Here is a 27136-nt window from a genome sequence, read left to right on the forward strand (position 1 = left end):
TGGCTCGGTGGGTAGCACTGTTGCCTTACAGCAAAAAGATCCTGGGTTCGTTTCCCAGGTGGAGCAGTCTGGGTCCTTTTGGTGTGGAGTTTGCATGTTCTCCTTGTGTGTGCGTGGGTTTCCTCCGGGAGCTCCGGTTTCCTCCACAGTCCAATTACATGCAAGTGAGGTTAGTTAGAGATTCAAAATCGTCCATGACTGTGTTTGACATTAAACTTGTGAACTAATGAATCTTGTGTCGCAAGTAACTACCTGTTCTATCATGAATGTAACCAAAGTATGTAAAACATGACGTTAAAATCCTAATGAATAATTAAGTAAATCGTTCATCATATTCAGCACCAACAATGGCTTTCTTAAAAAATGATGAGTTTAGGTCAGATACAATCATTGTTTTAACTTTATAATATATTTTATTAACAAGATAATTGTTTGGATACATAAATACATAAGAACAGCTTCCATTAAACCAGTATTCAGTTACAAAACTTGTATAAAAAAGGTTCAAAATGAATTGCTGGGGCGTCTTATTTGCACGCACAGATCTGAAAATATAACCATCATTTGACTCATGCCATAGTCAAACGAGAGTCATAGAGTAAGATCTTTGGCTTTGCTAACTTAAAATAACATCCACCTTCAGCCCTGTAGGTTGTTCATTATTTCCTTTTACCATGCCCTTGCATCACATTATGAATTGTGTTCTGAGAACATCGTGAAATATTTTTTTTTGCATGTAAGGATTTGCATAGAGCGTGTTTGAACATTTACTTGCACTAGAAAGATGGAAAAAAGTATTTTTGGACTTGTTTCAGTTTTCTTTTTCATTTTGATTTTGTTCTTCCTTTGCCTTTGTACTTTTGCTTCTTTTATCTCTGACAGATAAACACAAAGGATGTTTATATATAAAACCCAGCTGCTTTGAACAAGCATATAAAATATTTAGCGGCAGTATATAGATGTTTTTGTTTAGGTTAACTCCAATCTTTATTATGTACATTTATGTTTAGGCTCATATTAATTTAGCCAGGTTCATATTTAGATGGTGCCTTTTCTCGCAAATTTTGCTTAAAAAAATGAATTACTTGCTGTTTGTCTTTTAGCTTTGTGGCTTTACTCACTAAATCGTTTTTAGATTTTATGGTTGGTGGTTTCTTTACTCTGATAAAAATTGTGCTCGTTTGACTGCACCTATTACAGATTACACTGAACAGGTGATTTTCACCAGGGTTGGCAGAAATGCTACATTGTCACATTCAAGAATCCACCTAAACCAGGTCTGCTATTAATTAAAAGCTGCCGAAACATGGGTAACAAACCTGATCTCCATGGGCTTAGGCCATTGTGCATTAAAGAAGCCTGTGCTTTAGGGCATCTTAAGCTCAGCTGTAGTTAAAGAAAAGGCAAGAGTACAGGGGCTTTTTCTTTGCAGACCTCCCAGACCGTGGTAATGTAATGCTTCAGGGGTGCTCAATGGCAGGCACAGAGACTGGTAAATTACCATTAAATTAAATCAGCTTCTAATTCATGTTTTAGGTCATTTTTGGATAACATTTAATCATGTGGAAAAGTTAATAAAATATTTAACTTGCTGTATGTATGTTCTTACTGATCCTATTTTTTTCTCTTTAATAATGTTACTAGAACTGCTAAGTCAATTTTGTGGAAGTTAAGACTTTTCTTGATGCAATAATTAAACCATACTCAAAAAATACATTATAGAAATGATTAAATTCTCAAATGGCAAATTACAAAATTTTTTTTTCGCAGTACGTGTTAAGGTTAGGTATAGGTTATGTCTGTCTGTCTGTCTGTCTGTCTGTCTGTCTGTCTGTCTTTCTTTCTATATATATATTTTTATCTCTCTCTTTTTCTGTCAGTATTTTCTTTTGTCTTCTCTTGACTATATTCAGGCTCTGACTGTTGCTGCTTCTGTAACACTGCCTGTACCACACTCAGACAAAAGAGCAGAGATTACTGCACGCTCATGAAGTGAGAAAGAACATTCACAACAAGAGGAAGTAAGGATCACTTTATAAAAAGGATCAAATTAGTTACTGGGACAGTGAGTGAGCTTGAGAAATCGAACGAGAGGTTTGCTGGGATGTTTGGGATGCAGCCAAAGATCTGAGTTAGAGGAGAGGTTCAGAATCTTTGGCATTGTATTTGTAAATGCATTGTGTTTGTGAACCCCCTGTTTTAAAATGTTTTTTAACACAGATGTTTTTCTGTTATGCATCATTTACAAGCTGAAATGTTTTAGTCTGAAATCCACTTTTAATACAAGGCATATTTACTGTAATATTTGCGTCTATCAAAGTATTTTAGGATTAGTGGTCATAAAGATAAATTGTATAATGTTATGGTGAGGGATATGGACAGTGGTCTATGGAATCATGTCTGTAATAAGTACACATCTTTAAAAAGACCTGCTGACGAGCTGCCGACAGCCAGCTTCTGTGAGCTTCCTACAGTTTCTGTTTATCGATAGTGGGTTGAAGGTGATGAGTGTGTGTAGAAGCAGGAGTTGATGAAAAGAGTATGTCTCTGTGTGTTGACATGAGTGTTTGAGTGTGAGCCAGCCAGAGGGGTTCTTGTATGGGTTATTAGATGTCCAACAAGGCTTGATGATCAATCGATTCCACTAAAAGGACACTGCATGTGACTGATGTCTCTGTAATTAATCCTCATTTCCAAGCCAGACAAAACACAAACAAATCCATACACCAGTGGACTTGACCAAATTTTAAAAGAGAGGTGGGTGTAAATTTCTAAATCTTAAAAATTGCATAATATATGGTCTTAAGTATTCAGACACTCAACACATAAACATTGTGTCCAAAATTGCCCCTTTTTTGCTGCTCTGATAGACTTTTTTAATAATTCTTATCTCTGGATTGTGGAACATGACAGGTTTATTTCCATTCAGCAGCAAAAGCATTAGTAATGTCATTAGTCACTTAGCATTTTAGTTCATTAGAAAAGCATTGACCATGGTTAAGGTTGGTATTTTGTACAGACCAGTTAAGTGCTTCCATGTGTTCTGCTCAGGAACTTTGTCATGTAGAAACAGTCATGCAAGACATGCAAGTGAAGTGAATTAGATATAAATTTGTCCATGACTGTGTTCGACATTAAACTTGTGAACTAATGAATCTTTTGTAGCGAGTAACTACCATTTCTGTCATGAATGTAATCAAAGTGTGTAAAACATGATGTTAAAATCCTAATGAATAAATAAAAGCTAAATAGCCTATCCTAAACCATTCAAAATAATACAAGACTATTATTTTCTCATCTAGCAAATGTTACAATTAACCCTTTAGTCATAGCATCTAGTAAATGTATGTCTGTCAAGCACATTTCCACTGTGCCGGAGTCCCTTGTTGATATGCTTTACACCAATCTAACTGATGCTTAGCATTGTATACTGCTCCTTGGTACAAATCCTAAATGCTTCTAAAACATATTTCTGCTAATGAAATTAGGCCTTCTTTAACTTGACACATTTTGTTGCTGGGTGGTTGTTTTGCTGGTAGATATTCATCTAACTGAACATACAGCTGACCATACAAACTGACTAGTAACACATGCGTCATAATTTTACATTGTCATGTGAAAAGTAATCTAGCTCTTTATTGCTGCTAACACATTTTACTTTGTGGGTTTGTCTATAAGGATTGCATGGATATGTGACTGAAATAGTCAAATCCAAATATAGCGTCTACATATTTGTGGGCTTTTTTTTTCTGAATGCCTGACTAAATGTGATGAACCTTGTAGATTATATGACCTTTAGTTTAATCAGTTGAACTTACTCAGTATGATGTGTGTTCACCAATGTTTACTGATATACCCATATACAGTGGTTCTGTTAGGTCTGAGACCTTTGCATTTTTCTACAATATCAGATCGAATACAAGTGTCCCTCAGAGAGTCGTCTCTGCAGTATTCATCTCAAGGGCCTTGTTTTTTAGATGCAATGCAAACTTTCTTGATTATCCTCAAGCTGTGCAATCTGATATTCCTACGTGACTAAAATGCTAAACAACACTTTTGTTGAAAGCACCATATATTGGCTCATCATTATGCAAGTTATGCATTATGCAGCAATAGCAAGCTAAACAGCCTCTGGGAACCACGCTGAACCATCACTCTTGCACTAGATGTTTCTGAGCCTAATGTTTATGTATATAAAGTATATAGGCTCGTTAACATGTCAGATTGTTGACTCATAAATGTTTAATATGTAGTTACGAGGGGTGAAAAAGATTTTTGGAATCATACATGCAAGACAAAAAGCATTACTACACTTAACGCCTGGCAAAGACATGAAAATGCCTGTGTACCAACAGATTGCAATAGTCTTTAGGAAATGTCTGTTCTGTCTGCTAGGCTTACAAATGGGATCTTAAAAGTGTAACTACAAGTTTTGTTTGTATTTTATTATTTAAATATGGGGAAAATTCTAATAGTATTCACACTGGCTGATTTGTTCTGACAGGAAGCGTGTGATGTGATGCCGCTGCACAGCTTCAGGGCCTGGAGTACTTAGTTTTAAATCTCGCCTATTGTCACTGTCTGTCAGGAGATTTGCATGTGTCCTTATGAGTGTTTTCTCTGGGCACTTAAATTTCCTCTCACCTACCAAAAACAAAAGCAGATTCACTACTCTAAATTGCCTTTAGATATGAGTGAGTGGGGAAATTGGTGAATAAAGTGAAATAATGCTCTGCAATTGACAGGCACCCTGTGCAGAGTGTATTCCTTGCCCTCTGTGTTTTTCTATGAGCATTGGATCTACCGTGGCCGTCTTCTGGACAAAGCAATTATTGTAGAAAACAAAATAAATCAATAAAGCATCCTAATACTAGTAGGAAACTTGAGAACCTGAACACCCACAGGTGATGAAGGAACAGTAATGTGGGCAGGGTCAGGTAAAAAAAATCACTGCAGCTGTAAATGTGAAGGGCATGGTTTGGTTAAGGTCAGTAGTGCTGTCCATGGTGCTGATCAGATTTACCAGAAATTTTGCCAGAAGTGAAACAGTGTGGTCGTCTGCTGTTATAGTTAATCTGCCTAGTTTCACATGCTGTGAATTTCTGCTCACTGTGGTTGTAAGTGGTTAATTTACCATAGCCCCTCTGTCAGCTTAAACCAGACTGGATAAAGCAAGTACTGTTGAAAAATAAATAAATAAATAAATATAGCAACGTGTGCAGCTGCAGCTGGAAACTTAAGAGTATGTGGTTTGGTTGCGGACAGTGGTGCTGTCCATGGTGCTTAACAAAGTCACCTCGCATTCCAGTTCTGCTGGTACTCAACATTTCCATTTGTTATTTCTTCTGGAATAGTCTCAGCAGGTTGCTATTTAATCAGCAGTCTGTTTTTAAGCAACATTAGTCATCTGCAAAAAAATTTGCATTTTTCTTTTAATTTTTAAAATACTTTTAATTTTATTTTACTTTTTGATTTTCTCCCCACTTCATTTATTTTCATTGCTCTGTGACAATTCATCTGCACTAGTTAAGGAATGCCAGAGACTAGCACCCTCCTCTTCTGACAGGCTGTTTTTTTTATTCCAGCCAGTGGTGGATTCTCACAGAGAGCCATACTGCATGAGGAGAATCATTATATGCCCTTTGTGCTCCTCCATTACTCATGCTGGCTCCTTGACAAAACATCAAAATAAAGAGAAACCCTGTACGACCTTCCCTCCCTCAGACAAAGCCAATTTTCTCTACTTAGCTTCTGGCCAGTCTTGTAGCACCCTGAAGTCTTAAAATAATGCTTTCTATATGCAGTTATATTATTTAAATCATGAGTGACAGAACTATAACACATTACAATATTTTAGTTAGTGCTTGTGATGAATTGTTTGCTGCTGGCTTTATAAACCCTCTACAGTTTGCTTTTGGTGTTTATGTTCATCCCTCAATTCTAAATTACCGTCACATTCTCTGCTCTGTTTCTTTATTTTTATTTATTCATTTTTTTAATCAATAAAGCATGAATATTTGTTGATATGAAGCTCAGCGATGTATTTATTTATTTTTGTGGAATGTTGTACGCTTGACAGTTAACTGTTGATTAATGGTAGTCTGTTTTGTTTATATCAGATTGGCTGGTATTTGCTTACTATAACCCAGGTAAACTTTCTACCCTTTTTATTAGGGGCACCATACATGTTGACGTGGTTGCATCATGTAATCACTGCAAATATGTACACTTAACATTCATGCCATGCTAGTGCTTTATTGCATTCAGACCTGCTGACCGACATGTTTATCAACCCAGTGTAAAATGACTTGTGTCTGGTGACACATTATCATGCTGGAAATAGCTCTTATATACTGGTAAATTATGGCCATAAAGGGATGCACACGGTCAGCATCAACACTCATTTGAATGCTTCATTAACGTCCGATTGCCCAAAGTGTGCCCAGAAAACATTCCCCACACCATTACACTATCAACAGAACTGTTGACATTAGGCATATTTGGTTCAGTAATTCATGCTCTTTATAGAAAATCATGACCATACCATTTGTATCCAGGTGCAGACAGTGATATTTCTTGTTTACATTACATTTACTAAATGTATTAGATGCTTTTATTCAAAGCTACTAACAGTTATGACTAAATATCATGCAAGCAATTGAGTTTTAAGGGCCTTGCTCATGGGCCCAACAGTGGCAACTTGACAGTAGTGGACATTGAATAGGCACCCTTCTGATCACTAGTCCAATACCTTAACCACTGATCTTCCACTGTTCTGAACAGTCCAGGTGGTGTTTTTTCAGTTCTCAATTTTTTATTTATTTCTGGGCATTCTCTGTGCACTGTATCATTAAATTCATGTTCTTGGCTGCCAGAAGTAAAACCCAGTGTGGTCTTCTGTTGTTATAGTTAATCTGACTGGTTTAACATGCTGTGCATTTTTTTGCTCTCTGTGGTGGTAGATGTGTTTAATTTACCATAGCCTTCCCGTCAGCTCGAACCAGACTGGCGATTCTCTTCCAACCCATCTCATCAACAGTGTGTTTCCAGCTCCCACAACAGTTTCTGAAATATCCAAATGATCTGACATCAATAAACATGTCACAGTCTCAATGAATTACATTCTTCCCAATTCTGATATATTCCATAAAAATGTATCCCGGGAGTTGACCCAGGTCTGTATGATTTTATGCCTTGTGCTGATGCCACATGAAAGTAATAGAAGTAGAGTAATAATTTATTAACATAAGGGCTTTTTGGAAAGTGTTACTGTGTACTCTAATTATATTGTAAAACCCTGCATATTTTTTATAAGATTAGAACAAACATTTTTTCAAAATGACCTAATTCATCTTATTTACCAATGCAACAAAAGATATGATGACTAAAGGTCCTTGGTTAAAAAATAAAGCAAACATTTCATCACTATATACAAAAATAAGCATTTAATTACATGTTTTTTTTTTTCAAAGTAATACAAATTAGAATCAAAAGTAATGTAAAAAAGAGTGAATGATTAATTTAGCTGTGGTGATTTTCAGATCAGTAGTCCAGTAGCTTAACCACTGAACTACCACTGCTTTATAATGTCCCCCCTCACTTTTTTCTTTTTCTTTTTTTTCATAAGGTTTTTATTTCTCCAGCATTGCTTGTCACTGTTTCTCTCTTCAGTGTTTGTCTAAAAGTGGCACGTAGCATGTGAGGTCTTATTCAGTCTTGTCTTCTAGCGAAGTCCTCATCACTGCGGAAACAATGAGAGATGATGTGTTCATGCTGACTGCCTGTTCTCTTACTGTCAGTACTGCATTCTAAGCCTGGGGAGGTATAGTTGCTTGTCACATAGTTACTCAGACCATAAGCTTGAAAACTCATGATCATTGCTGACCGCTGCAATATCATTAGCAAACAAAGTCTGCCTCATACTTTAATCCAAACTGGCTTCCAAAGGATTTGAACAGATGGATATGAGCTTTTTTATAGAGTCAATTAAGTTTGAAATTGTTACTTTATAAAATGGAAGTGTTTAGGCAGACTGAACACCTCTGCAGTGATTGTCCTGTCAGTACCAACAGAATCCCACATCTTTTTTTGTGATTGCTGGAATTCTGTTTGTGTTGTGTACACAACACAGTTTGTACCTTTTTTTGTTTGAGGTAGGATGATGTAATAATCTATGCCCTATAGAAAGGGCATAGCATAATAAGCTAAATATTATTAATAGCATAGCAAAGTTGGGAATTAATGTTAATGTTTATTTTTTGATTATGTGGTTGATGCTGACTTTTACCCCCTTTCAAGTTTCAAGTTTATTTGTCATTTGTACAAATGTTAGCAGCAGTTGTACATTGAAATGTGTGTTGGGAGGCTCGGGAACTCTACGAGTGTGCTATAATAAAGTACAAATAAGATAAAAGTACAAGTACAAATAAAAATACAAATAAGATAATATAATAAACAGTCTTTTAAAAGTATATAATATATAAACAAGGAAGAAAAATATAGAAAAATATATGTAAAAACAATTGCAGTTAAAGTGCAAATTTGCATTGTAAACAAAGTGAAAATTGCAGTAAATGTAAACATTGACCCATAGTAGACATTGCAGGCATTATGGATTTCACAGACAAGATTAATAATGGCTGTTAATAATGCTAATAGTAATAATAGAAATACTGATGATAATAATAATAATACTGCAGGATAGATTGCCACATCATGTTTTGAAGTAATGTGGTATTAATATTAATATTGCACATGCCCAAAGTGTGAGTGTTATGAAATGTGAGTGTTGATGAGTAACCGAAAAAGGGGTTAGTTATTATTATGCATTGTTTAGCATTCTGATGGCTTGTAGGAAAAAGCTGTTCTTTAGCCTACTGGTCCTGGCTTTTATGCTGCGGGACCGTCTGCCTGATGGCAGTTTTGTGAACAGTCCGTGTGCAGGGTGGGTGTGGTCTGAGGTCATTTTTGAAGCCTTCTTTTGCACATGTACCATTTTACAACATTACAGTTGTTATGCTATATTTTGGCTCCCCAACTATCAAAAAAGACAGCTTTGATTAGTTAATTATGTAGTTAATAGTTAATAAACTATAATGTTAGTTAATAAACTATAATACTTTAAAATAGTATAGTACATTTGATTAATTACATCATCAACAAACATTTATTGTTTGTTGATTTCCACTCTCAAAGAGAGTATCTATTCATTTGTGAACATGTTTTATTGTGGCTTGATGAACAACCATGTTTTTAAGACATGCTTTTGTAGCTCCTGCTTCATAAATATGCATATTTCTTTTTGAAAAGTTTACTTTCTTTAAAAGTTCATTTAAGATTTAAGTTGTAGATGTTACTTGTCCTAAAAGCACACACAATCTTAGCTCTTAAAAATGTCCATCTATTTGAATGATATTTATGAAGTAATTAGCATTTAAACCTATACTCTAAATGATGCTGTATTTAGTGCTCAGAACGTGTCACTGCTATTATTTCATTCTCTCATATCAATCTTTCTCTTGTCTTTACTGACATAAGGCTTAAATTAAAACGTTTTAAAAACTCAACGCTAGTAAGATATAATTGCAAAAATGTAAATGACTTGGATAGGTGTCTATGCCTGAGCTGAAATGCTTAATTTATTCTTTTGTACCATTCTGACTATGCAGCTACATTGTCCTTGGTAAGAAAGTTGCAGTGTGAAAACAGTGACTCGGGACAATAGCACCATTTGATGTAAATACTAGGTGACAGACAGAAGTGTTCATGGTGAAAAAGAAGAAGGGTGGCAGTTTGCCAAAATCAAAATGAGACACACACCTTTGGCAGCAGAACGTGGCAGATTGGGCTGAAAGAGAAATGGTTTTGTGCCACTTCAGCTGTTGGCTCATATCAACAAAGCTGTACACACATCTGCACATAAAGAAAGTACAGAGCCAGATGTAATGTGCAATGCTATAACTGCCTAGTCTGTAATGAAATCTGTAATTTTATTATCTTAAATCTTTATTTAACTGATGAAAGTAGAAACATTTTCACTGTTTCACGGATCAATCTCATTGTATCATGGAACACATTTAGAATTTGATGCCTGTAGCACACTCAAAGTTGGGACAGAGGCAAAAAAAGTAAAAAGCTAAAGTTATAGTGAAACATTCCACAATAAGCAGGTGAATTAGTAACAGGTGAAGAAATCATGATTGGGTATAAAATAGGGTTTAATTAAGGGCTCAGCCCTTACAAGCAGTGATGGGTTGTGACTGTCCACTTTGTATCAAACGTTCTCATTGCAAATTAACTGAATAAATCAATAAAGCATCCAAGAAGTCTCCAATTATGTCTGGTTTGTATCATAGCCAGTTAGTACTAGTAGGAAACTGGCTGAATCTGAAAATTGTAAATAAGTTTTTCACTGTCTACCATAAAATAAAAAATAAAAACATTCTGGGAAGCCAGAAAATCTCAGTCTGTGTAAGGCAAGGCCAAAACCACTGTTGAATGTGCATGACCTTTGAACCCTCAGATGACGTTGCATGAAAATCTGTTATGCTGCTGTGCGTGTGTAAATATAGCCACACGGATCCAAGCTCATCTCAGATAGACTGAAAGACAGTGGAAACATGTGCTGTGGTCAGAGGAGTTCACATTTTAGCTTGTCTTCAAAAACAACAGACATATCGTTTTCCATTACAAATACAAAAAGGGCTGTCCAGACTATTATCAGCAAAAAATTGCAACATCTGTCATGGTATGGGGGTGCACCAGAGCCCATGGCGACTTTCATGTGTGTGAAGGAACCATTAAAAAAGGAGGAGTTTTTTTTAAATTTGAGAGAGATGCATGCTATCAAGGTCACATCTTTTTCTAGAAAGTTCTTTGGTTATTTCAGCAGGGTGATGCCAGGCTTTTTTTCTGCACATGCAACAACAGGAATAGGAATAGTGGAAAGGTGATGGAACACAGGTAAACTCACCTCTGTCCCAACTTTTTGGAGTGTTTTGCAGTCATCAAATTTAAAATGTGTTTATATTTACATAATACAATGACGCTGTTCAGTGAAAACATTGGAAATATTTTTCTTTCTACTTTTGGTGGTTAAATCACAGATTCATCTTTTTATTGTCTTTCTGTTGTTCACACACACATCCACAGCCTGATAGCCATTTAATTGTCATTTTTGTTGTTAGTGTTGTAGTGGTTATACCGTATATAGAAGCCCAAATAAAATTTTTGGATACATTAGATGAACAAAAATGAGCTGAGTCATGCTTTTGTTCCTGTTCCTCTAGATAATCTCAGAAATGTGAAGTCTAATCTTAATGCATGCAAATTTGCCACTGCTACATACATTTTTATATGCGATTTTATTCTCTTTTACATGAATGCAGTTCTAATGTCAGGTAAAATTACAAAGAAAAGATTCCCATTGCTTTCACTGACACATTTAATTGTATTTGAGTGTGTTGCAGGCATCAAATTATAAATTTGCTTGTATTTACCAACTGTTGCAATTTTGCACGTGGAATTTTAGCCCTTTCCTGCTTCATAAACGACCTTAGCAGCGTAACTGTATTTTCTTTTTCCTGACAACAAGCTGAAACATTAGACTAAGCTACATGTTTCCACTGCCTTTTGTTCCATCAAGGATGAGCTTGGGCTCAGGTTGCATTTCTTGATGCAGCAGTTAAATGTTTTAAGTGACAATGTTTTTAGCTGTATTTATGAAAGTAGCATGCCCTACATGGACTGAGACTTCTCCAATAATTTTCCAAAATCTAATCATTAGATTATGTTTGTTAAATGATTTAAATTACTTGCAATCCTGTGTTGAGAAATGTCCTTTTTAAACTGATTGACAGTTTGCTCACAAAAGTTGGCCCAGAGTGGTCAGCCTAGAGTCTTTAGTGGATCCCTCTTTTATACTCAGTTATTATATCCTAACCTGTTACCATTTACCAGCTTAATATAGACTGTTTTAAGTGTAACTATTTCGAGTGTGTATTTACACAGTATAATTAGGCTGGTCTTTGTACTTTTTACTTTTGCAGTTAAATTAAAGATCAAGAGGATGAACACATCACAGATTCTTTTATCACGTTTTACAAAATGTACCAAGTTTCTCGGAAACTGGGTTTGAATTAGATTAGAAGTTAGTAGTTCTGAATTACCAGGAAATTAATATCTAAACTTAGTATCTTAGTCTTGTTCAGTTTGCACTGACCGACTGTTCAATGTCACATTGACTGCTCTCACATATTTTGCTCTAAAGCCATATAGCATATTTTAATCACTTTGTTCAGACCATTCAGGTTTTCTCTTAATGTCTGAAATCAGTTACAGCTCAGTAAAATGTGGTGTTATAATATTGCCCAGTTACATTACTGTCACAAAGGATTTTAGAAAGCAAGCTCTATAAATGTCTTTAAATCTAGATTAAATTGCCTTGCTCAGCCTAGCCTATTCATAGCTCATCTTTAAATACACCGTCTTTTGTAATATGATTTTAGTCAAAGGTTTGGTTAACCTTCTTTGAGATTTTTTTGTTTCATTTGACCCTGTCTAGATGCTTGTGTGCAGATGTACTAGTGCTGTGGATTTGTTTTTCTTGAAATGCACACTATTCTGGAGATCAAAGGTACCTTCAAGTTTCAGACAAGATGTTGTTAAGCCATATGTAATGTGTAATGTAATATGTAATTTTGGTGCCAGTCATTGCTTTCTTATTACTGTATAACATCACATTTACATTTTCGGCATTTACCAGACACTCTTATCCAGAGCGACTTACAGAGGTGCTTCCACAGTAAACATTTCCCTTTAAGTAGACAACAGTCCAATGATACAAATCTGCTGAAACAGAATTTTTTTTTTTTTTTTTTTTTTTTTTTTTTTTTTTTTTTTTTAAATGATTAACTGTTGTCTCTGCTGTTTTAGGTCATCTTGCTACGTGTGGCCATAGCATAACCTAAAATAACCTAAACTTTTATGTGGCTTGTTTCTTGCACAGCAGCCTGTGTGACCTTATGTCCGAAGCTTGTTTTGAATGATAAAGAAAACTCAAATTTGTAACCATGGTAGCATGTGTGTTCCAAAGATTGACGATTGCAGATCTAGTTGAAATACTTTCTTGATATACATGCCCCTTACAAGTGTTTGTCTTAGACATACATATACAATTAACATCAAAAGATTACAAAGTGCAATGCTGGTTTGTGGCTCATTTGAAGTAATCATGGAGATGCTCAGGACTACATTTGGAATGGTATAAGCACAAAGGCAATTAAAGAAAGATGAAGGGAGGGAATGTGAGCACTCAGGCAACACAGTTTTAACTCTTGGCCTTGAAAGCAAACTGTCTGCTTGTGTGCTCTGGATGTTGAGCTCAAATAATGCATACAGCATTGTTTTAATTGCTGACAGTAAAGAGCTGGCTTGTCCGCCTAATTAACTAGACACAACACAAGTGCAGTTACTAACAAGCATTCTAGGGGCTGGATTGTACTAGAAATCTTTTTGTTCAACTGTTATTCAGACAAAATAGACAAAAGATGACATATATACACTAACTATTCTGCCTGAATGGTTTTATAATAAAGTAAAAAAAATTCATAGTCCAGGCTTGAAAAATTATGTCAACACTGGTATGACTTTTTAATGAGGCTTGTATAAAGGTGAGGAAGAACTTCAGATTATTCTGCCATTTCTTGTATCAGCAGCTCTCTTTGGGTAATGCTGCAACATTTTAGTTGGGTTTAGATATGGTCTCTGAAACATGTTTAAAAACACAAAAACTCTTAATATAATGTTGAGTTAGTGGTTGTAGCCTGGCCCAGCACTCAAAGCAGCTTCAAACCATGACGCACCCTCCACTATGCTTTGCAGCTGGGATAAAGTTTTATTGTTGGTATTGTAGGGGTGGGTTTATAAAATCGATTTTTCGATTCGAATCGATCTTTATTTGAACGATCCGATATCGATTCATATAAACGCGAGATCGATCTTTTAAATACGCCCCTTTTTACGGTGCACACGGAAATCTGTTACCCCTTTAATTTCGCGTGACCAGCCAGTGTTTTTTCATGCAACGAGATCTGACCTGCACATCAGTTTAGCATGGCAGAAGCTTAAGTTATGACCACTACACAACCTTTTGCACTGATTTTCGCTCGGCGACGGGTCGGTGCTGGATTCGGGAGGAACTCGGTGTTCGCTCTGTGATCAAAACTCGGCTCTCAATCAATGTGAGCAACAGCGAGGGGAAACACAGGGGAGAGGTTGTAAACAGGTGGTGGAGCGCAATATAGTTTCTATCAGCATACATCAGCACACGCGAGTTTTACAGTATTTCTGACCTGATCGTTCTCTACAAAACAAAATATTTATTAACCTCCAACTCACTATAGAACAAGCCATGCTGCTCGTGTTGCCAAATCCACTCAGATTCATTTATTTCATCAGCGCACAAACTTTGATCTCTCGCTACTTGTTGATGTGCATGTTTGGACGTGGTATCATTAAACCTTTCATCACTTCTCACGTGTGTTTTCATGACAAAATGTAGTTTTGGATACCATAGAAGCTCGCCTGTGATTCCCCCTGGTGATAGATGGTGTAGTGTAAAACCCCCCATCGCCGATCAGTCGTGTAGTGTGAACATTACAGCGACCAGGTGTTAATCAGAGTGTCGTGTAGTGTAAACTTGGCATAAGCTGTTCAACAGCCAGGTGTATGTTTACATTACATTTACAATGTTGTAGTGTGTCAGACATATAAAATAATAATAAAAATGAATGTTACTGTTTTCTGTTTTGGATTAATTATTTATGTAAACAAAATACACAAATATTTTTAATAATGAGTGTTCTTTGTACAATTATCACATTCGTTCTCTGAACATCTTTACATATTTAAACAAAACCTGTTAATGTAACTCAAATATGCCTAAATGTGTTGAATCGAAATTGAATCGAATCGATGATCGAAGATCGAATCGAATCGGGACCTTGTGAATCGGAATCTAATCAATTCAGGAAATTAGTGGCGATACCCAGCCCTACCACTTCATTTATGTAATATTTTATATCTTATCACGTCACCTCTACAATTCTTCCAAGTTCTATTTACTGAAGTAAAGAATGCCAAGGACTTGTGTGTTTATTATAGAACAACATCTGATTTACAGACTGTAACATCTTCAACAAATTTAAAGCTGGAACAGTACTCAAACTCTTTGTGAATTTAGAACTGAAAACACACACAGACAAAACAAAAACTGAACACGAAGACTATGACTTGATCCTTTATTTATTAAAAATAAAAAATAAAAAATAATTTATGATCCTGCCATGAATGTAACCAATGTGTTGACATGGTGCTAAACCAATAAATAAACAAAAAAAACAGACAGGGAATTAACAATTTGTTGTGTGTATTTGTGTGTGTGTGTGTGTGTGTGTGTGTGTTAAGGTTCAGCACAATGTGTTTGTCTAATGACATAACTGATAAAGGTCAGGTCAGAGTAATCAGTTCAAAAATGCCGGACAGCCCTAAAGGATACATAACTTTTTTACTTCTCTACTGATTTCTCCATTATGAGCTTGTGTGAGTTTTCTCTTAGTTTAAGAAGCCTTCATTCTTTTTACAGCACATTGGTGAATCACTGTATTGACATACTTTAAGCTTACTCCCACTGTGGTGTAGGTGTGTTTCATTTAACACTCTGCAATACAAACCAATAACTATAGTAATTCAGCTGGGTGAGCAGGATATTTATGAAACCTACAAAGCTGATGATCACCTTCTCCTCAGCACAAATATGTCATTAAAATCGTAATAGCTCTTCCTCAGACTATTTCATCTTACTGAGCTCTTTTAGATGTGCACTCGGTTTGTGGCTTATAAATAGAAGAACACTGCTGATAAATACTAAATATAGGCAGATTGTTTGTTTCTGGATGCATTTGTGTGGATACTTTAGCTCTGTAGCTAGAGCAGCTTAGTAAGTGGTTGAATGCTGCCAGACTGCTAGATCTCCACATTAATATTGCTCCTGAGGTCAAGGCGGTCATTTAACTTAGAGTTATCTCGCTGGGGCTTCACCACAGTCAGTTGCAATGTCCGTGCTTTATTTCTCATCACTACAATACACAACTGCAGTGCCAACCATTTGTTTATTTTGTCAATGTGAATTCTTGCCACTAATACTTTTGGTTAGTATATGAATTTATCACATGGTATGACTATTTAATGACTGGTCTGATCATCATGAACCATGCTACTTGAGCTAACCAAATCCATTAAAGGCTGATTGGAGATGCTAGGCAGACTTTATTCAAAATTGCATAATTGAAAACAAATGTTTTGGGTTACATTTGCATAATTCGGTTGGTTTTGAGCACCTGTTTTCTTTGTGTCTCTGCACTCAATGCTCTTGGATAGGCAAAGATTTTTACAAAGTCTTTGCAGCTCTGGTGTATTTGTGAACCTACTCTTCCAGGTTCAATCTTTCCTACATTTTCTAGTTGACCATCTCCTAGTTGTTTAACTTCTCTCCTATTTATCTAAACTTCTCCTTTGTTATTTAATACCTTTTACTTTCAGGGCAGTTGTAGCTTAGTGGTTAAGGTGCTGGGCTAGTAAGCAGAAGGTTGCTGGTTCAAACTGTAATCATGTAATGTAATGTAAATGTATAACTTTCTTGGATCCTCCCATCTAGAGTTCCAAGCTGCACCACTGTTAGACCTAGTCTCTGCCTATTCTGTTTGCCAATGTTTGCCATTCTTTGGTCCCTTTTGGGTTTCAGCTGCAGATTCTCCAAGGTAAAGACATCTTTGTCTTTTTTATTAGTTTTGTTGTGCCCTGGCCTATTAAGGTGGGTCACCTCCTGGGCTGAAATTACACCTCTCAAACTTTGCTGCTGTATTTGGTGTTCTGAAGTTTGCTTTGACTTTTATTTCTGAACAACTACCCACACACAGTCTGGCTGTGACTTTACATGAGGTCAGGGTGAACTTTTACAAATACTGTTAAAATGTTTTAAGGTTCTTTCTTATGATCTGCAGAGTTGCTCATCTTACGTTGTGTATTTAAGGTTTTTCATACATTAAAGTATGAACCACAAACATGAATTGGAACTTTGATTGCCAGATTTTCTTGTGCTACATTAGTGTCTGACCTCACAATGTTCTTTTGACTAAGCCAATAACATTTTTTGTGAAACGTCGTCCCAGAAGAGTGCAGTCTGTCATAGTCACAAAGTGTGTGTGTGTGTGTGTGTGGAGGGGGTGATGGCCAACAAGCTAGGTGTCCATATACTTGTTATACAGTGTATCTGCTTTGTTGTTTTTGACTATTTTACATTTGCACCTTTGAAACATTGAGTTCACTTGACAGCTATGCAAGGCTGTTACCATATTTTGCTATTAATACAACCAATTGATCAGCAAGACTTCTTTGGGTTACTTGGCCTCCTGGCAAGCAGCATCTTGTCGGTTCTCATTGTGGACCACTCTCCTTATAGCTGCTCCCAACATCCCCCTCAATCTGGCACAAGTTTACTGCCCACATTCCTGTCAACCCCAATCAGTGTTTCCATCCCAGTTGCTGATCTTGCCCACTGTCTTTACCACTTCTTAGGATGTTATTTACTGAATAATCTCTTTAACTTTAACCTGCCCTTCTTTGTTTATGCATTTACCTATTTTCTATAAATTGTAGCCTTTTATAACTAAAATTTATACTGTCATTTTAATGATTTGATATTCCATTTAATCGTTTTCCTTTTTACCAACCATAGTTTCCCGTGTCCACGTGGGTTTCCTCCGGGTGCTCTGGTTTCCTCCCACAGTCCAAAGACATGCAAGTGAGGTGAATTAGAGACACTAAATTGTCCATGACTGTGTTCGATATAACCTTGTGTGAACTGATGAACCTTGTGTAATGAGTAACTACCGTTCCTGTCATGAATGTAACCAAAGTGTAAAACATGACGTTAAAATCCTAATAAACAAACAAACAAACAAACCAACCATAGTAACCCTGATCTGTTTTTCACTTAATATTCAACAGTGATCATTTCAGTCATCTTAATAAAAGTTCTGTTTCAGAGTTCAGAAATTTTTTGCTCTTGGCCCTTAGGAGGGTGTTGAAATAAGTCTTTCACTTCAATTCCAGTAAACAGATAAATGACCTTTCAGCTTAAGCCCTGTTTCACATTTTCCTAACTGTCTTTGACTGCTGTTTATTGCTTATTTTCTGAATGACCTTAATTTACCATTGACTATGCCTCTTCTCTACGTTTCCCCCTGCATACAGCTGCTTTACTCAAATCACCCTAGCTTTCTTTATTTACTTATTTATTCATTTCACAAAAAATAAATCGTTATTGCATCAAACTTGTCTTTTCTGGTGCACCTTTAATATATGATTTGCATCAAGCCACCCCTGTACTCCCTCATATGTAAGTTAGTCTTGCTTTATTGGTGTATTTCTAGTATTACTTTGCCTCATTTAGCACTAGAAAGACACATTTATTGCATTTCTTTTAAGTACCTTTTAAGAGTTTTAAAAGTTACTATTGATATAAAATGTTAAATGTTTTATAAGTATGTTTTATTGTATGGCTAAAAGAAAAGTTAATACACATTCATTTAGAATTCTTTTAACATTTTGTTAACAATAACGTCTAAAATATAGACACTTAAACATTAGCTTAGAAAAACAAACATGAACTGCTCATGTTATCTCCAGAATCTGAATCTGAAGCTTAGAAAATGCATTTACACAGATGCTCATCTGAAATGATTTTTAAATCATCATCAGATAAGCAGATAGATTTGAAATGAATTGTGTAACCATAACAAGTAAATTATTGCTTCAAAGAGTATTAATTATAATATAGGTCAGATTTTTGTGCCTCTGGTTTTACTTTTGTCAGTGTTAACATCTTTTATGTCTGTCAGAATGTGTTAAGCCTAAAGTGACGGATCTCCAGTCTCACACTAACTTTTGTTGCTTTATTCTATTCAACATGAATTCAAACTAGTTCCAGATGTTACACTCCATATCATATGATTTTTAATTAAGACTACATATTCATTTGTTTCTATAGCCAGCTTTTCAACTGTTATATTGCAAACTGCTTTGTATACATGAGTAAAAGAGAAATAGGGCTTTTATTTCACACTGTGTAGGTGCTAATTTGTCACGGCAGCTTCTAGTGCAATTAGGGCCTGGAGTGTTGTTGGCCTTCACAGAGAATCATGTTGGAGCATCTGAGCGATAAGGAGTGGCAGGCAGCAGCTCGTACACATGCCTAAAGTGCATGTCTTGTGCTGAACAAATCTGTTAAGTGACATGCAAAACAAGCATTAACACACAAAGTGGAGAATAAGAACACAACACAGGCATTTAACAAAACAGAATATGGTCAGTTTGATTGGATGCTGCTGTGTGCAGCTTTATGCTGCAGTACCCAAAAATTTAAATTTAAGCAGGTTTATGTAATACATGGTTTATGTAAATCTCTTTAATAAAACTGTCTGAAGTTATTTATTGCAGGAAGAACCATCATTCTGAACATTTTTCCCCTGAAAGACCAGAGGAACAAAAAAACTCATGGCTCATAACTATATATTTTTTTGCACCACAAAGTGATAAACAGAATGAGACTTAAATTAGATCTGCTTCCCTTTTGGTGCAGATTGAGCTTAATTTAATGCTTATGTACCTTTGTGGTTACTTTAAAATGTCACAATTTAGAATATGTGTAATAATTTAATATATTAGACTTGATTGCCCATATGTGTCTGTTGAGTATCTAGTAACATTACAAGCATTTCCTGGTTTTTTTCCCCCCCAGTTTTCTTCCCAGTCTAGTTGTATCCAATCACTCCATTGCATTACACTTCCTCTCTACTGATGCTGATCTCCACTCTGACTGAGGAGAGCCGAGACTGACACATGCCCCCTTTGAAATGTGTGCTTTAACCGACAGCAGCATCTTTACACCTGCATGAGGCGAGTTCATATGTGGATCAGCTTTGTGTACGGAGAGTCACACCCTGTCCAGGTTATCTTTCGGTTCTGTTCAGGTGCCATCAATCAGCCAGGTTTGCTAGCGTGTTTTACCGCTGTGCCACCTGAGCGCCCCTTTCCTTTTTTTGCGGATTACACCAATCACATGTAGAAAAAGCCTTGTGAATGAAAGTTTTGTGATCAGATAAACAAAGACTGAATTATTTGGTCACAATGGCATTTAAACACACTCTCAAGCATGGTTGTTTAAGCTTTGGTGTTGTGTAGCTGCCAGTAAAACTTATAGAAGTGGACAGAAAATGGACAGAATCCTAAAAAAATGAGTAATTGGATGTTCCAGCTAGACAATCATCTAAAACACAAATTAAAAAAAACTTGGAATGGTAAAATCAGGCTTTCAAAATTTAATAGGCTTTATTGTTATTTCAGCTATATACAGGTACATATTAAAATAAAACAATGTTCCTCAGGAACCTTTTAACACAGGACACAATTGCAAACGATACAATATACACATTGCAGATAAAAAATAGTAGTATAAATACAAAGAACTACGATAAATACAGGGCACATTTTTGGACCTAAAAAGTGAAGGGACGGGACCATAGACAAGTCTGTTGTTGGCTAGTACATGGTACTGAGTAAATGCAAAGTGAGGAAAAATAATATTAAATGTATTTTGATATATAGCAGTAGTCCAGGGTTTGTAATGCAAACGTGTGCAAAAATGCAACAGTGTGCAAAATGCAACAGTGTGCAAAATGCAAGTTATAATACAGTCACTGAGTGAGATGTCAGAGCCCAGAGAGCAAGACTGTGTTAGTTGGGTTGTTTATTTATTTATTAGGATTTTAAAGTCATGTTTTACACTTTGGTTACATTCATGACAGAACAGTAGTTACTCGATACACAAGATTCATCAGTTCACAAGTTTAATGTCAAACACAGTCATGGACAATTTTATGTCAAATCTTCAATTCACTTCACTTGCATGTCTTTGGATTGTGGGAGGAAACTGGAGCTCCTGGGGGAAACCCTCGCAGACACAGGGAGAACATGCAAACTTCACACAGAATGGACCCAGGACCTTCTTGCTGTGAGGCGACAGTGCTAGCCACCGTGCCGCCCCGGTTGGGTTGTGTGTGTGTCCATCAGTTCAGACTTGAGTTGAATACTCTAATAGCTTGTGGGGGAATATGTAGACTAATAGTGCACCAAACCAAAGCTGGACTGTGCACATGTCTTTTTTGACATCTATGAAGCCACAGACTGCATTTTTTAATATATATTGGCCCAGCAATGGAACCTTACACAGATCATTTAACACCTTGTCTGAATTCTTCCATATTTGGCATACTTTAATACAACTGCTTAAGTTAAACTCTGTTTAGGAACAAACTACTTACAATAAATGAGTTTTTATTTTATGGAACATTAAATCCAAACAGATTTTCAGTTTGGTTTGGTATGTACATTTTGTACATTTGCCTAATGACAGCGTTTGAAGTTATTTTTTGGTGGATAGAGCCATATTTCTGAACATTTATCCTTCACCTAGATGACTAGTAAAGAGAACAGTCTGTGAAATTGAAAGAACACATAATAAAGCAATAAGCCACGTTACTGTGATTTTAGCACGGGGATGACGTTTTTGGCACGACGCGAAGCGGAGTGCCTAAAACTTCTTTCCCCGTGCTAAAATCATAGCAGTAACGCACGGTCTCGAGTGGCTTATTGCTTTTATAAAACGGCGGTTAACATAAAATACAATAAATACAACAATGTTTAATTCATAAATGTATTTATTGTGTATAAACTTACAGTAAAGCATTCTTCCGCGACGCAAGGTAGTTCGATTAACAGTGTTGCTAGGCAACATGTGGGCGAAAATAACATTAACTTTTTCTTTTCAGTGGCGTATTAATATGGAATGATGTAAGGTGGTCATAGGTGTGCGTTTATCGGGGATTTTACAACGGCTTCGAACGCGGCTCAGCCAATCAGATTTTAGGACTGGAACTATCCGTTTTATAAACAGTATTTTATTACAGTGTTGTGAGAGACATATTTATACAAATGTACACATAAAAAGCCAGACATCATAATAAACAGTTGGCTACTACTGCATATTTCTTTAGGTTTATAACTGTTTTCATTTAGAGAGAAACTTATAGTCAGCTGTTTTCCTGTCAGCACAGTTCATTCCATTTTCAGCACTGGCACAACTTACATAGCCATGGTTTGGCGTAAATACTATCATGTCTATTATTTGTAAGTTTTAAGTAACACGTGCTTTCTATGTGATTAATTAAAAATAGTCAGTTGTGGAGTACAGAGTTTTTATTTCTGTAGCAGTTCTTAATAAAACTTAAATGTAATATGCATGCATTTGGTTTAAAAAAAATCAGCCAAGAATGTATAAATTATTAAAGGCTATATGGCAGGGCATCAGTGTTACATGCTTGAACACTGTAATCTGAAGAGACAGGTTGTACAGACTGTTACAGTATCAAGTATTGATTTACATATATGGAATATGAATGGATAGATTAACAGTTAGGTCAGTAGTAATTAAATTAAACATTTTCATTGTGTTGTTTCTTGAATGGACAACTATATGTTATTAGAGGGAGTAAGCCAAATTCTATTTCCGTTTGCCTTTTATCTCAGGTCAGACCTGTGCCCAAAGCGCTTCATTATTTAGCTGTCTGAATGCTGTGTGTGATTCACACCTGTGACAGTATGAGATTGGCCTGACCGGGGTCTAGATTGTGATGGATGTTAAATGGTTAAGTTAAAATGTCAGAATGGTGTCGTAGGTAGGTGACAGGTGGTGTCACAGACCTCCCCCTCTCTTTAGAGACCGTTCTTTCAGTTTGACGTTGATCGCCTCCTACTTAGAGTTTCGTCCTGATGTGTTTACCTCAACAATTTCACACCAATTCACACCCCTCAAACCTTATGTCAAGTCACTATTAAGACCCAAAATCAGAAAAAAAAGTTGGAAAAGTATGAAAAATGCAAATAAAAAAAATGCAGTGTTTCTTTTATTTATTTTAGCTTTTATTTTCAAAACCCTAGATATTTCATATTTTGTCAGATCAACTGCCTTTTATTTGTTAATATACATCCATTACTGCATTTCAGACCTGCAAAACATCCAAACAAGTTCAGACGGAGGCAATTTATGGCTAGTTATAATGTAAAAAACTAAATAATGATGTGAGTTTAAACAGGTGATGTCAAAAGGTGACAGATATAATGAAGTTGACCAGACAAAACATGAAATATATTGGGTTTATACTGTCTGCAATGAAATAAAAGTTGAAGTAAATGTAAACACTGTTTTGCTTTTTCCATGGTGTCCCAAGTTTTTCTGATTTAGGGTTGTATAATGTCACGGGTGTGAGTCGTGCGATGCTTTATGGATGAGTGTCAGCGTCTTTATGAGGTGAATGACTAAAGACAGTCTAATACATTTATCTCAAACTTTACATCACTGCTTTAAGCTTTTTTCTTACTACTGGGTTCTCAGTGGAATAGAGCTTAACACTAAACTCTGTGATTTACTTTACTTCTGTAGCTATAATAAAGAAGGTGAAAGAAATAATGTGTTTGATGTCACAGTTTTGCTGCCTGTATTGAGCCTCAGACCAGAAGTACATCGCATAATAGTAGGATTAAATACAGCCTACGTGCATGGAATGAAAATAAAAAATGGCTTTATAGGGCTGGTCTTGCTTAACAAAATCTCAACAATTCTTTGATATTTGTTACAAGTTAACTAACATATAACATGTAAAAAAAAAAAATAGAAACCCAATACCAGAAATGACAGCTTTAACATTTTAACACTGCTTATTGTACAACATGCACAGACTGATGTTATCAACAGATCAGCAATGATGCTTTTAAAAAAAAATTTGTATTGTATTTGTATCTGCTCATCTATTATCAAAAAGAAAATGTTTAATCATTTCTTAATTACCTAAGTCATGTTGCTGCTCTCGTAGCTTCATGCAGATATACAAAGGAAGCAGCTTCCTCATTTGGTGATGCAGCCAGCCATGTGATTTATTTGGGTTATTAACAGACGGTGAGGTCACTGTGCGTACACTGCACTGTTTGAAAGCTTGCAAGCACGGTGCTGTACAGCGTATTACCACACCCTCTTTAATGTGAATGATGTCACGTTGTACTGAAACATGTTTTTTTTTAATCCAAATTAAACAGTTGCAATCAGAAATATTCAACCCCTCCCCCAAAGAAAATAAGGATTTTATAACTCAAAGCAAAATCTACTTTGTAGAGTAGTAGTATTTATTTGATAGGCACCCAGGTGGCACAGTGGAATATTCTGCTAGCACACCAGCGCCAAGATTCTGAACTCCTCTGTTCGAAACTCGGCGTTGTCACCGGTCAGCTGGGCGCCATCTAGCGGGCACAATTGTCAGTGTCTGCAGCAGACATGGTTCTGCTAGGGCTGGATGACCGGACTATGTGGGTGGGGTCTTCAAATGCTGTGTAAGGACCCTGATTGGCAGATAGAGAGGCGCCTGTGCAGAGTGCATGGGTGAAAAAGGGGTCGCTAAGGGCTGCGTGTGGGTCGGAGGAGGTCTGAGCAGCAATATACCCACCTCCACTGCAATCGGGGATCCCCCAGCAGCAGAAGACAAACTGACTGCTAAATTGGGAGAAAATGGGAGAAAATGCATTAATAAAATAGAAAAAATGTATTTATCTGTTGAATGATACAGAAAATTTAGAAAATCAATTATATTAATATTTATAAAGATTGGTGAATTCCAACTAAGCTTTATAGTGCTGTGCTGTGAGCACAGGTACCACTAAAGAATGCTGGGCCCTCATGCCACCCTCATGGAGTTTGTTTGTGACAGTTTGATCAGAAACATGCACACCAGTAGCTCTTAATAGGTCATTTTGTAGGACTCTGGCAGTGCTCCTCCTGTTCATACTTGCACAAAGGAGCAGATACTGGTCCTGCTGCGGGGTTGATGCCCCTTTACAGTCCTGTCCAGCAAGCCTTGTGTAACGACCTGTTTCCCTGTATCTCCTCCATGCTATTGAGACTGTGCTGGAAGACACACAAACGTTCTTGTACAGCCTCATGCTAGCAGCAGTGACAAGGACAGTAACAAAATGCAAAATCAGTCAGGAAGGAGTAGAAGAGAGTAAATGTCTGTTGCCACCACCTGCAAAAGCATTCCTTTTTTAGGGGATGTCTTGCTGTTGCCTCTCCATTGCACCTGCTGTCATTTTCAGTTGCACCAAAGGTGAAATTGACCCATATACTGAATGTATGTACTAAAACAAAACAAAAAAATCTATACTTCTTATAATCGTAGAATTAGCTAAGTTACATGCAACATGATATCTTATAATTTGTAATTAACACCTGTGCAAGGATCAGGGAACACACCTTAATGATTTGTTGTTTGTACTACAAACAAACTGGGAGAAAAGGATGCTGAAACCAATAAAACACACTTTGTTTGAACATAAATGTAAATTGGGATGCAGACTTTTTAACATCAGTGCCTTTAATTGAGCAAAACATGCTTAAAAATCCTGTTCAAAGCCCTCCCAGTGAAAGCTGTTTTAACTGTAAAGAGGTTGTTGGGAACCATCATATTAATGCACAAGGTTTTGAAATGAAATGTTTAACAAGCTCATGATAAGGTGTCCACATACTTTTGTTTATATTAGTTTTAGTTTTTTGGCTAGGTTAAAACAAAGTTTGGTTTGGTAAAGTGGCGCACTTGATTTGGTTATTTGCAGACATTCAAATTGCACTATTTAACAAAGATCTTTTTGGATGTAGGTTTCTGCGCATCTGTAGAATACTGGCCTGCTTTATTTGTTTTTTTAAAACTAAACATTTATATTTTGTTTCTCTCTTTCTGCTTTCAGGTTTCATATACACATGTGGTGGGACATTAAAAGGCAGGAATGGGACCATTGAAAGCCCTGGTTTTCCTTATGGTTACCCTAATGGGGCGAACTGTACTTGGGTTATTGTAGCAGAGGAAGGCAACCGCATTCAAATAGTCTTTCAATCATTCGCAGTGGAGGAGGAATATGATTTTTTATCCCTCTATGATGGACATCCTCATCCAGCTAACTTCAGGACGAGGTGAGTACTGCTTGTGGAGTAATGTCAACAGATTGTTCATTTTCAAATATTTGATGACTTCACTGTTAGTCGTTCTGCATTTAGTGAAGCATTGTGATAATCAATTTCATTTGACTTTGAGAATCACCTTGAGTCATTTTTTTCTTTATGTCTGCTGCAGAAATAAAATGCAGATTTATGAACAGAAAGTAGAGTTGAATTTGCTGCATGATGTGTTTGGTGCTAACTGGGCCATGAACAGAGAATATGAAAAGTGCTTTGCAGTTTTTCTGTTCTTGCCTGGGACTATCCTACTGTGCCATGCTCTTTAAATCAGTTAACGCTGTAGGAGGAAATTCAGTGTAAAGTATAATGTGTTAAAATAAGATGTGTTGCAGCCTAAATGCTTTAATGCATTTCCAAGAATCGTTTAGGATAATTAAACTGAAGTAAAGTCAGAAGAGATATGTAAAAGATTGAATCTGTTTAAGCAGGACTAATTGGTGGGAAATGTACCTTGAACAAGTAGACTTCAGTCCTTTGCCATATGGTTGCAAAAGCAGATATTTATGATATTGGTCTTTCAGGAATATGATTGGTCACCAGACACACATTTTAGTAATTTAACTTTCAAAACATACACTGAGCAGGCCCAGTTGACACTGACTAGTAAGATTGCTCAGCTGGCTGGTATTTCATTAGTGTTCCATATTTTCAATAAGTATGTGAGTGTTTATGTAAATTATACAATGACAAAACTGTGATCTGATGAGTGTGATGGAATTTTATTTGCATTGTATGAACACACTTATAGAGAAAGCTTTACGTTTAAAGTTATATTCCCAATGGTCCCTTCAAGTGTGCTCCATCTCCATACCTCTTGATGTCAATAAATGGAGTATAACAATTATGGAAAATATATGGCCTCCATACAGATAACAGATAATAACAGGTACAATTTTAGGAACT

At 36.3% G+C, this 27136-nt stretch overlaps 1 protein-coding gene across 1 annotated transcript in view; it reads left to right on the top strand.

Annotated features, from left to right (window-relative positions):
• Window positions 1–27136, top strand: part of csmd3b (CUB and Sushi multiple domains 3b) — a 538328-nt gene that overhangs the window by 49353 nt on the left and 461839 nt on the right. The window contains exon 2 of the mRNA XM_063013213.1: window positions 25966–26188. Within this exon, the coding sequence (XP_062869283.1) occupies window positions 25966–26188 (223 nt within the window). The remainder of the gene's footprint in view (window positions 1–25965; window positions 26189–27136) is intronic.

Source organism: Trichomycterus rosablanca, chromosome 2, assembly GCF_030014385.1.
Source record: "Trichomycterus rosablanca isolate fTriRos1 chromosome 2, fTriRos1.hap1, whole genome shotgun sequence".
Taxonomy (NCBI): domain Eukaryota; kingdom Metazoa; phylum Chordata; class Actinopteri; order Siluriformes; family Trichomycteridae; genus Trichomycterus; species Trichomycterus rosablanca.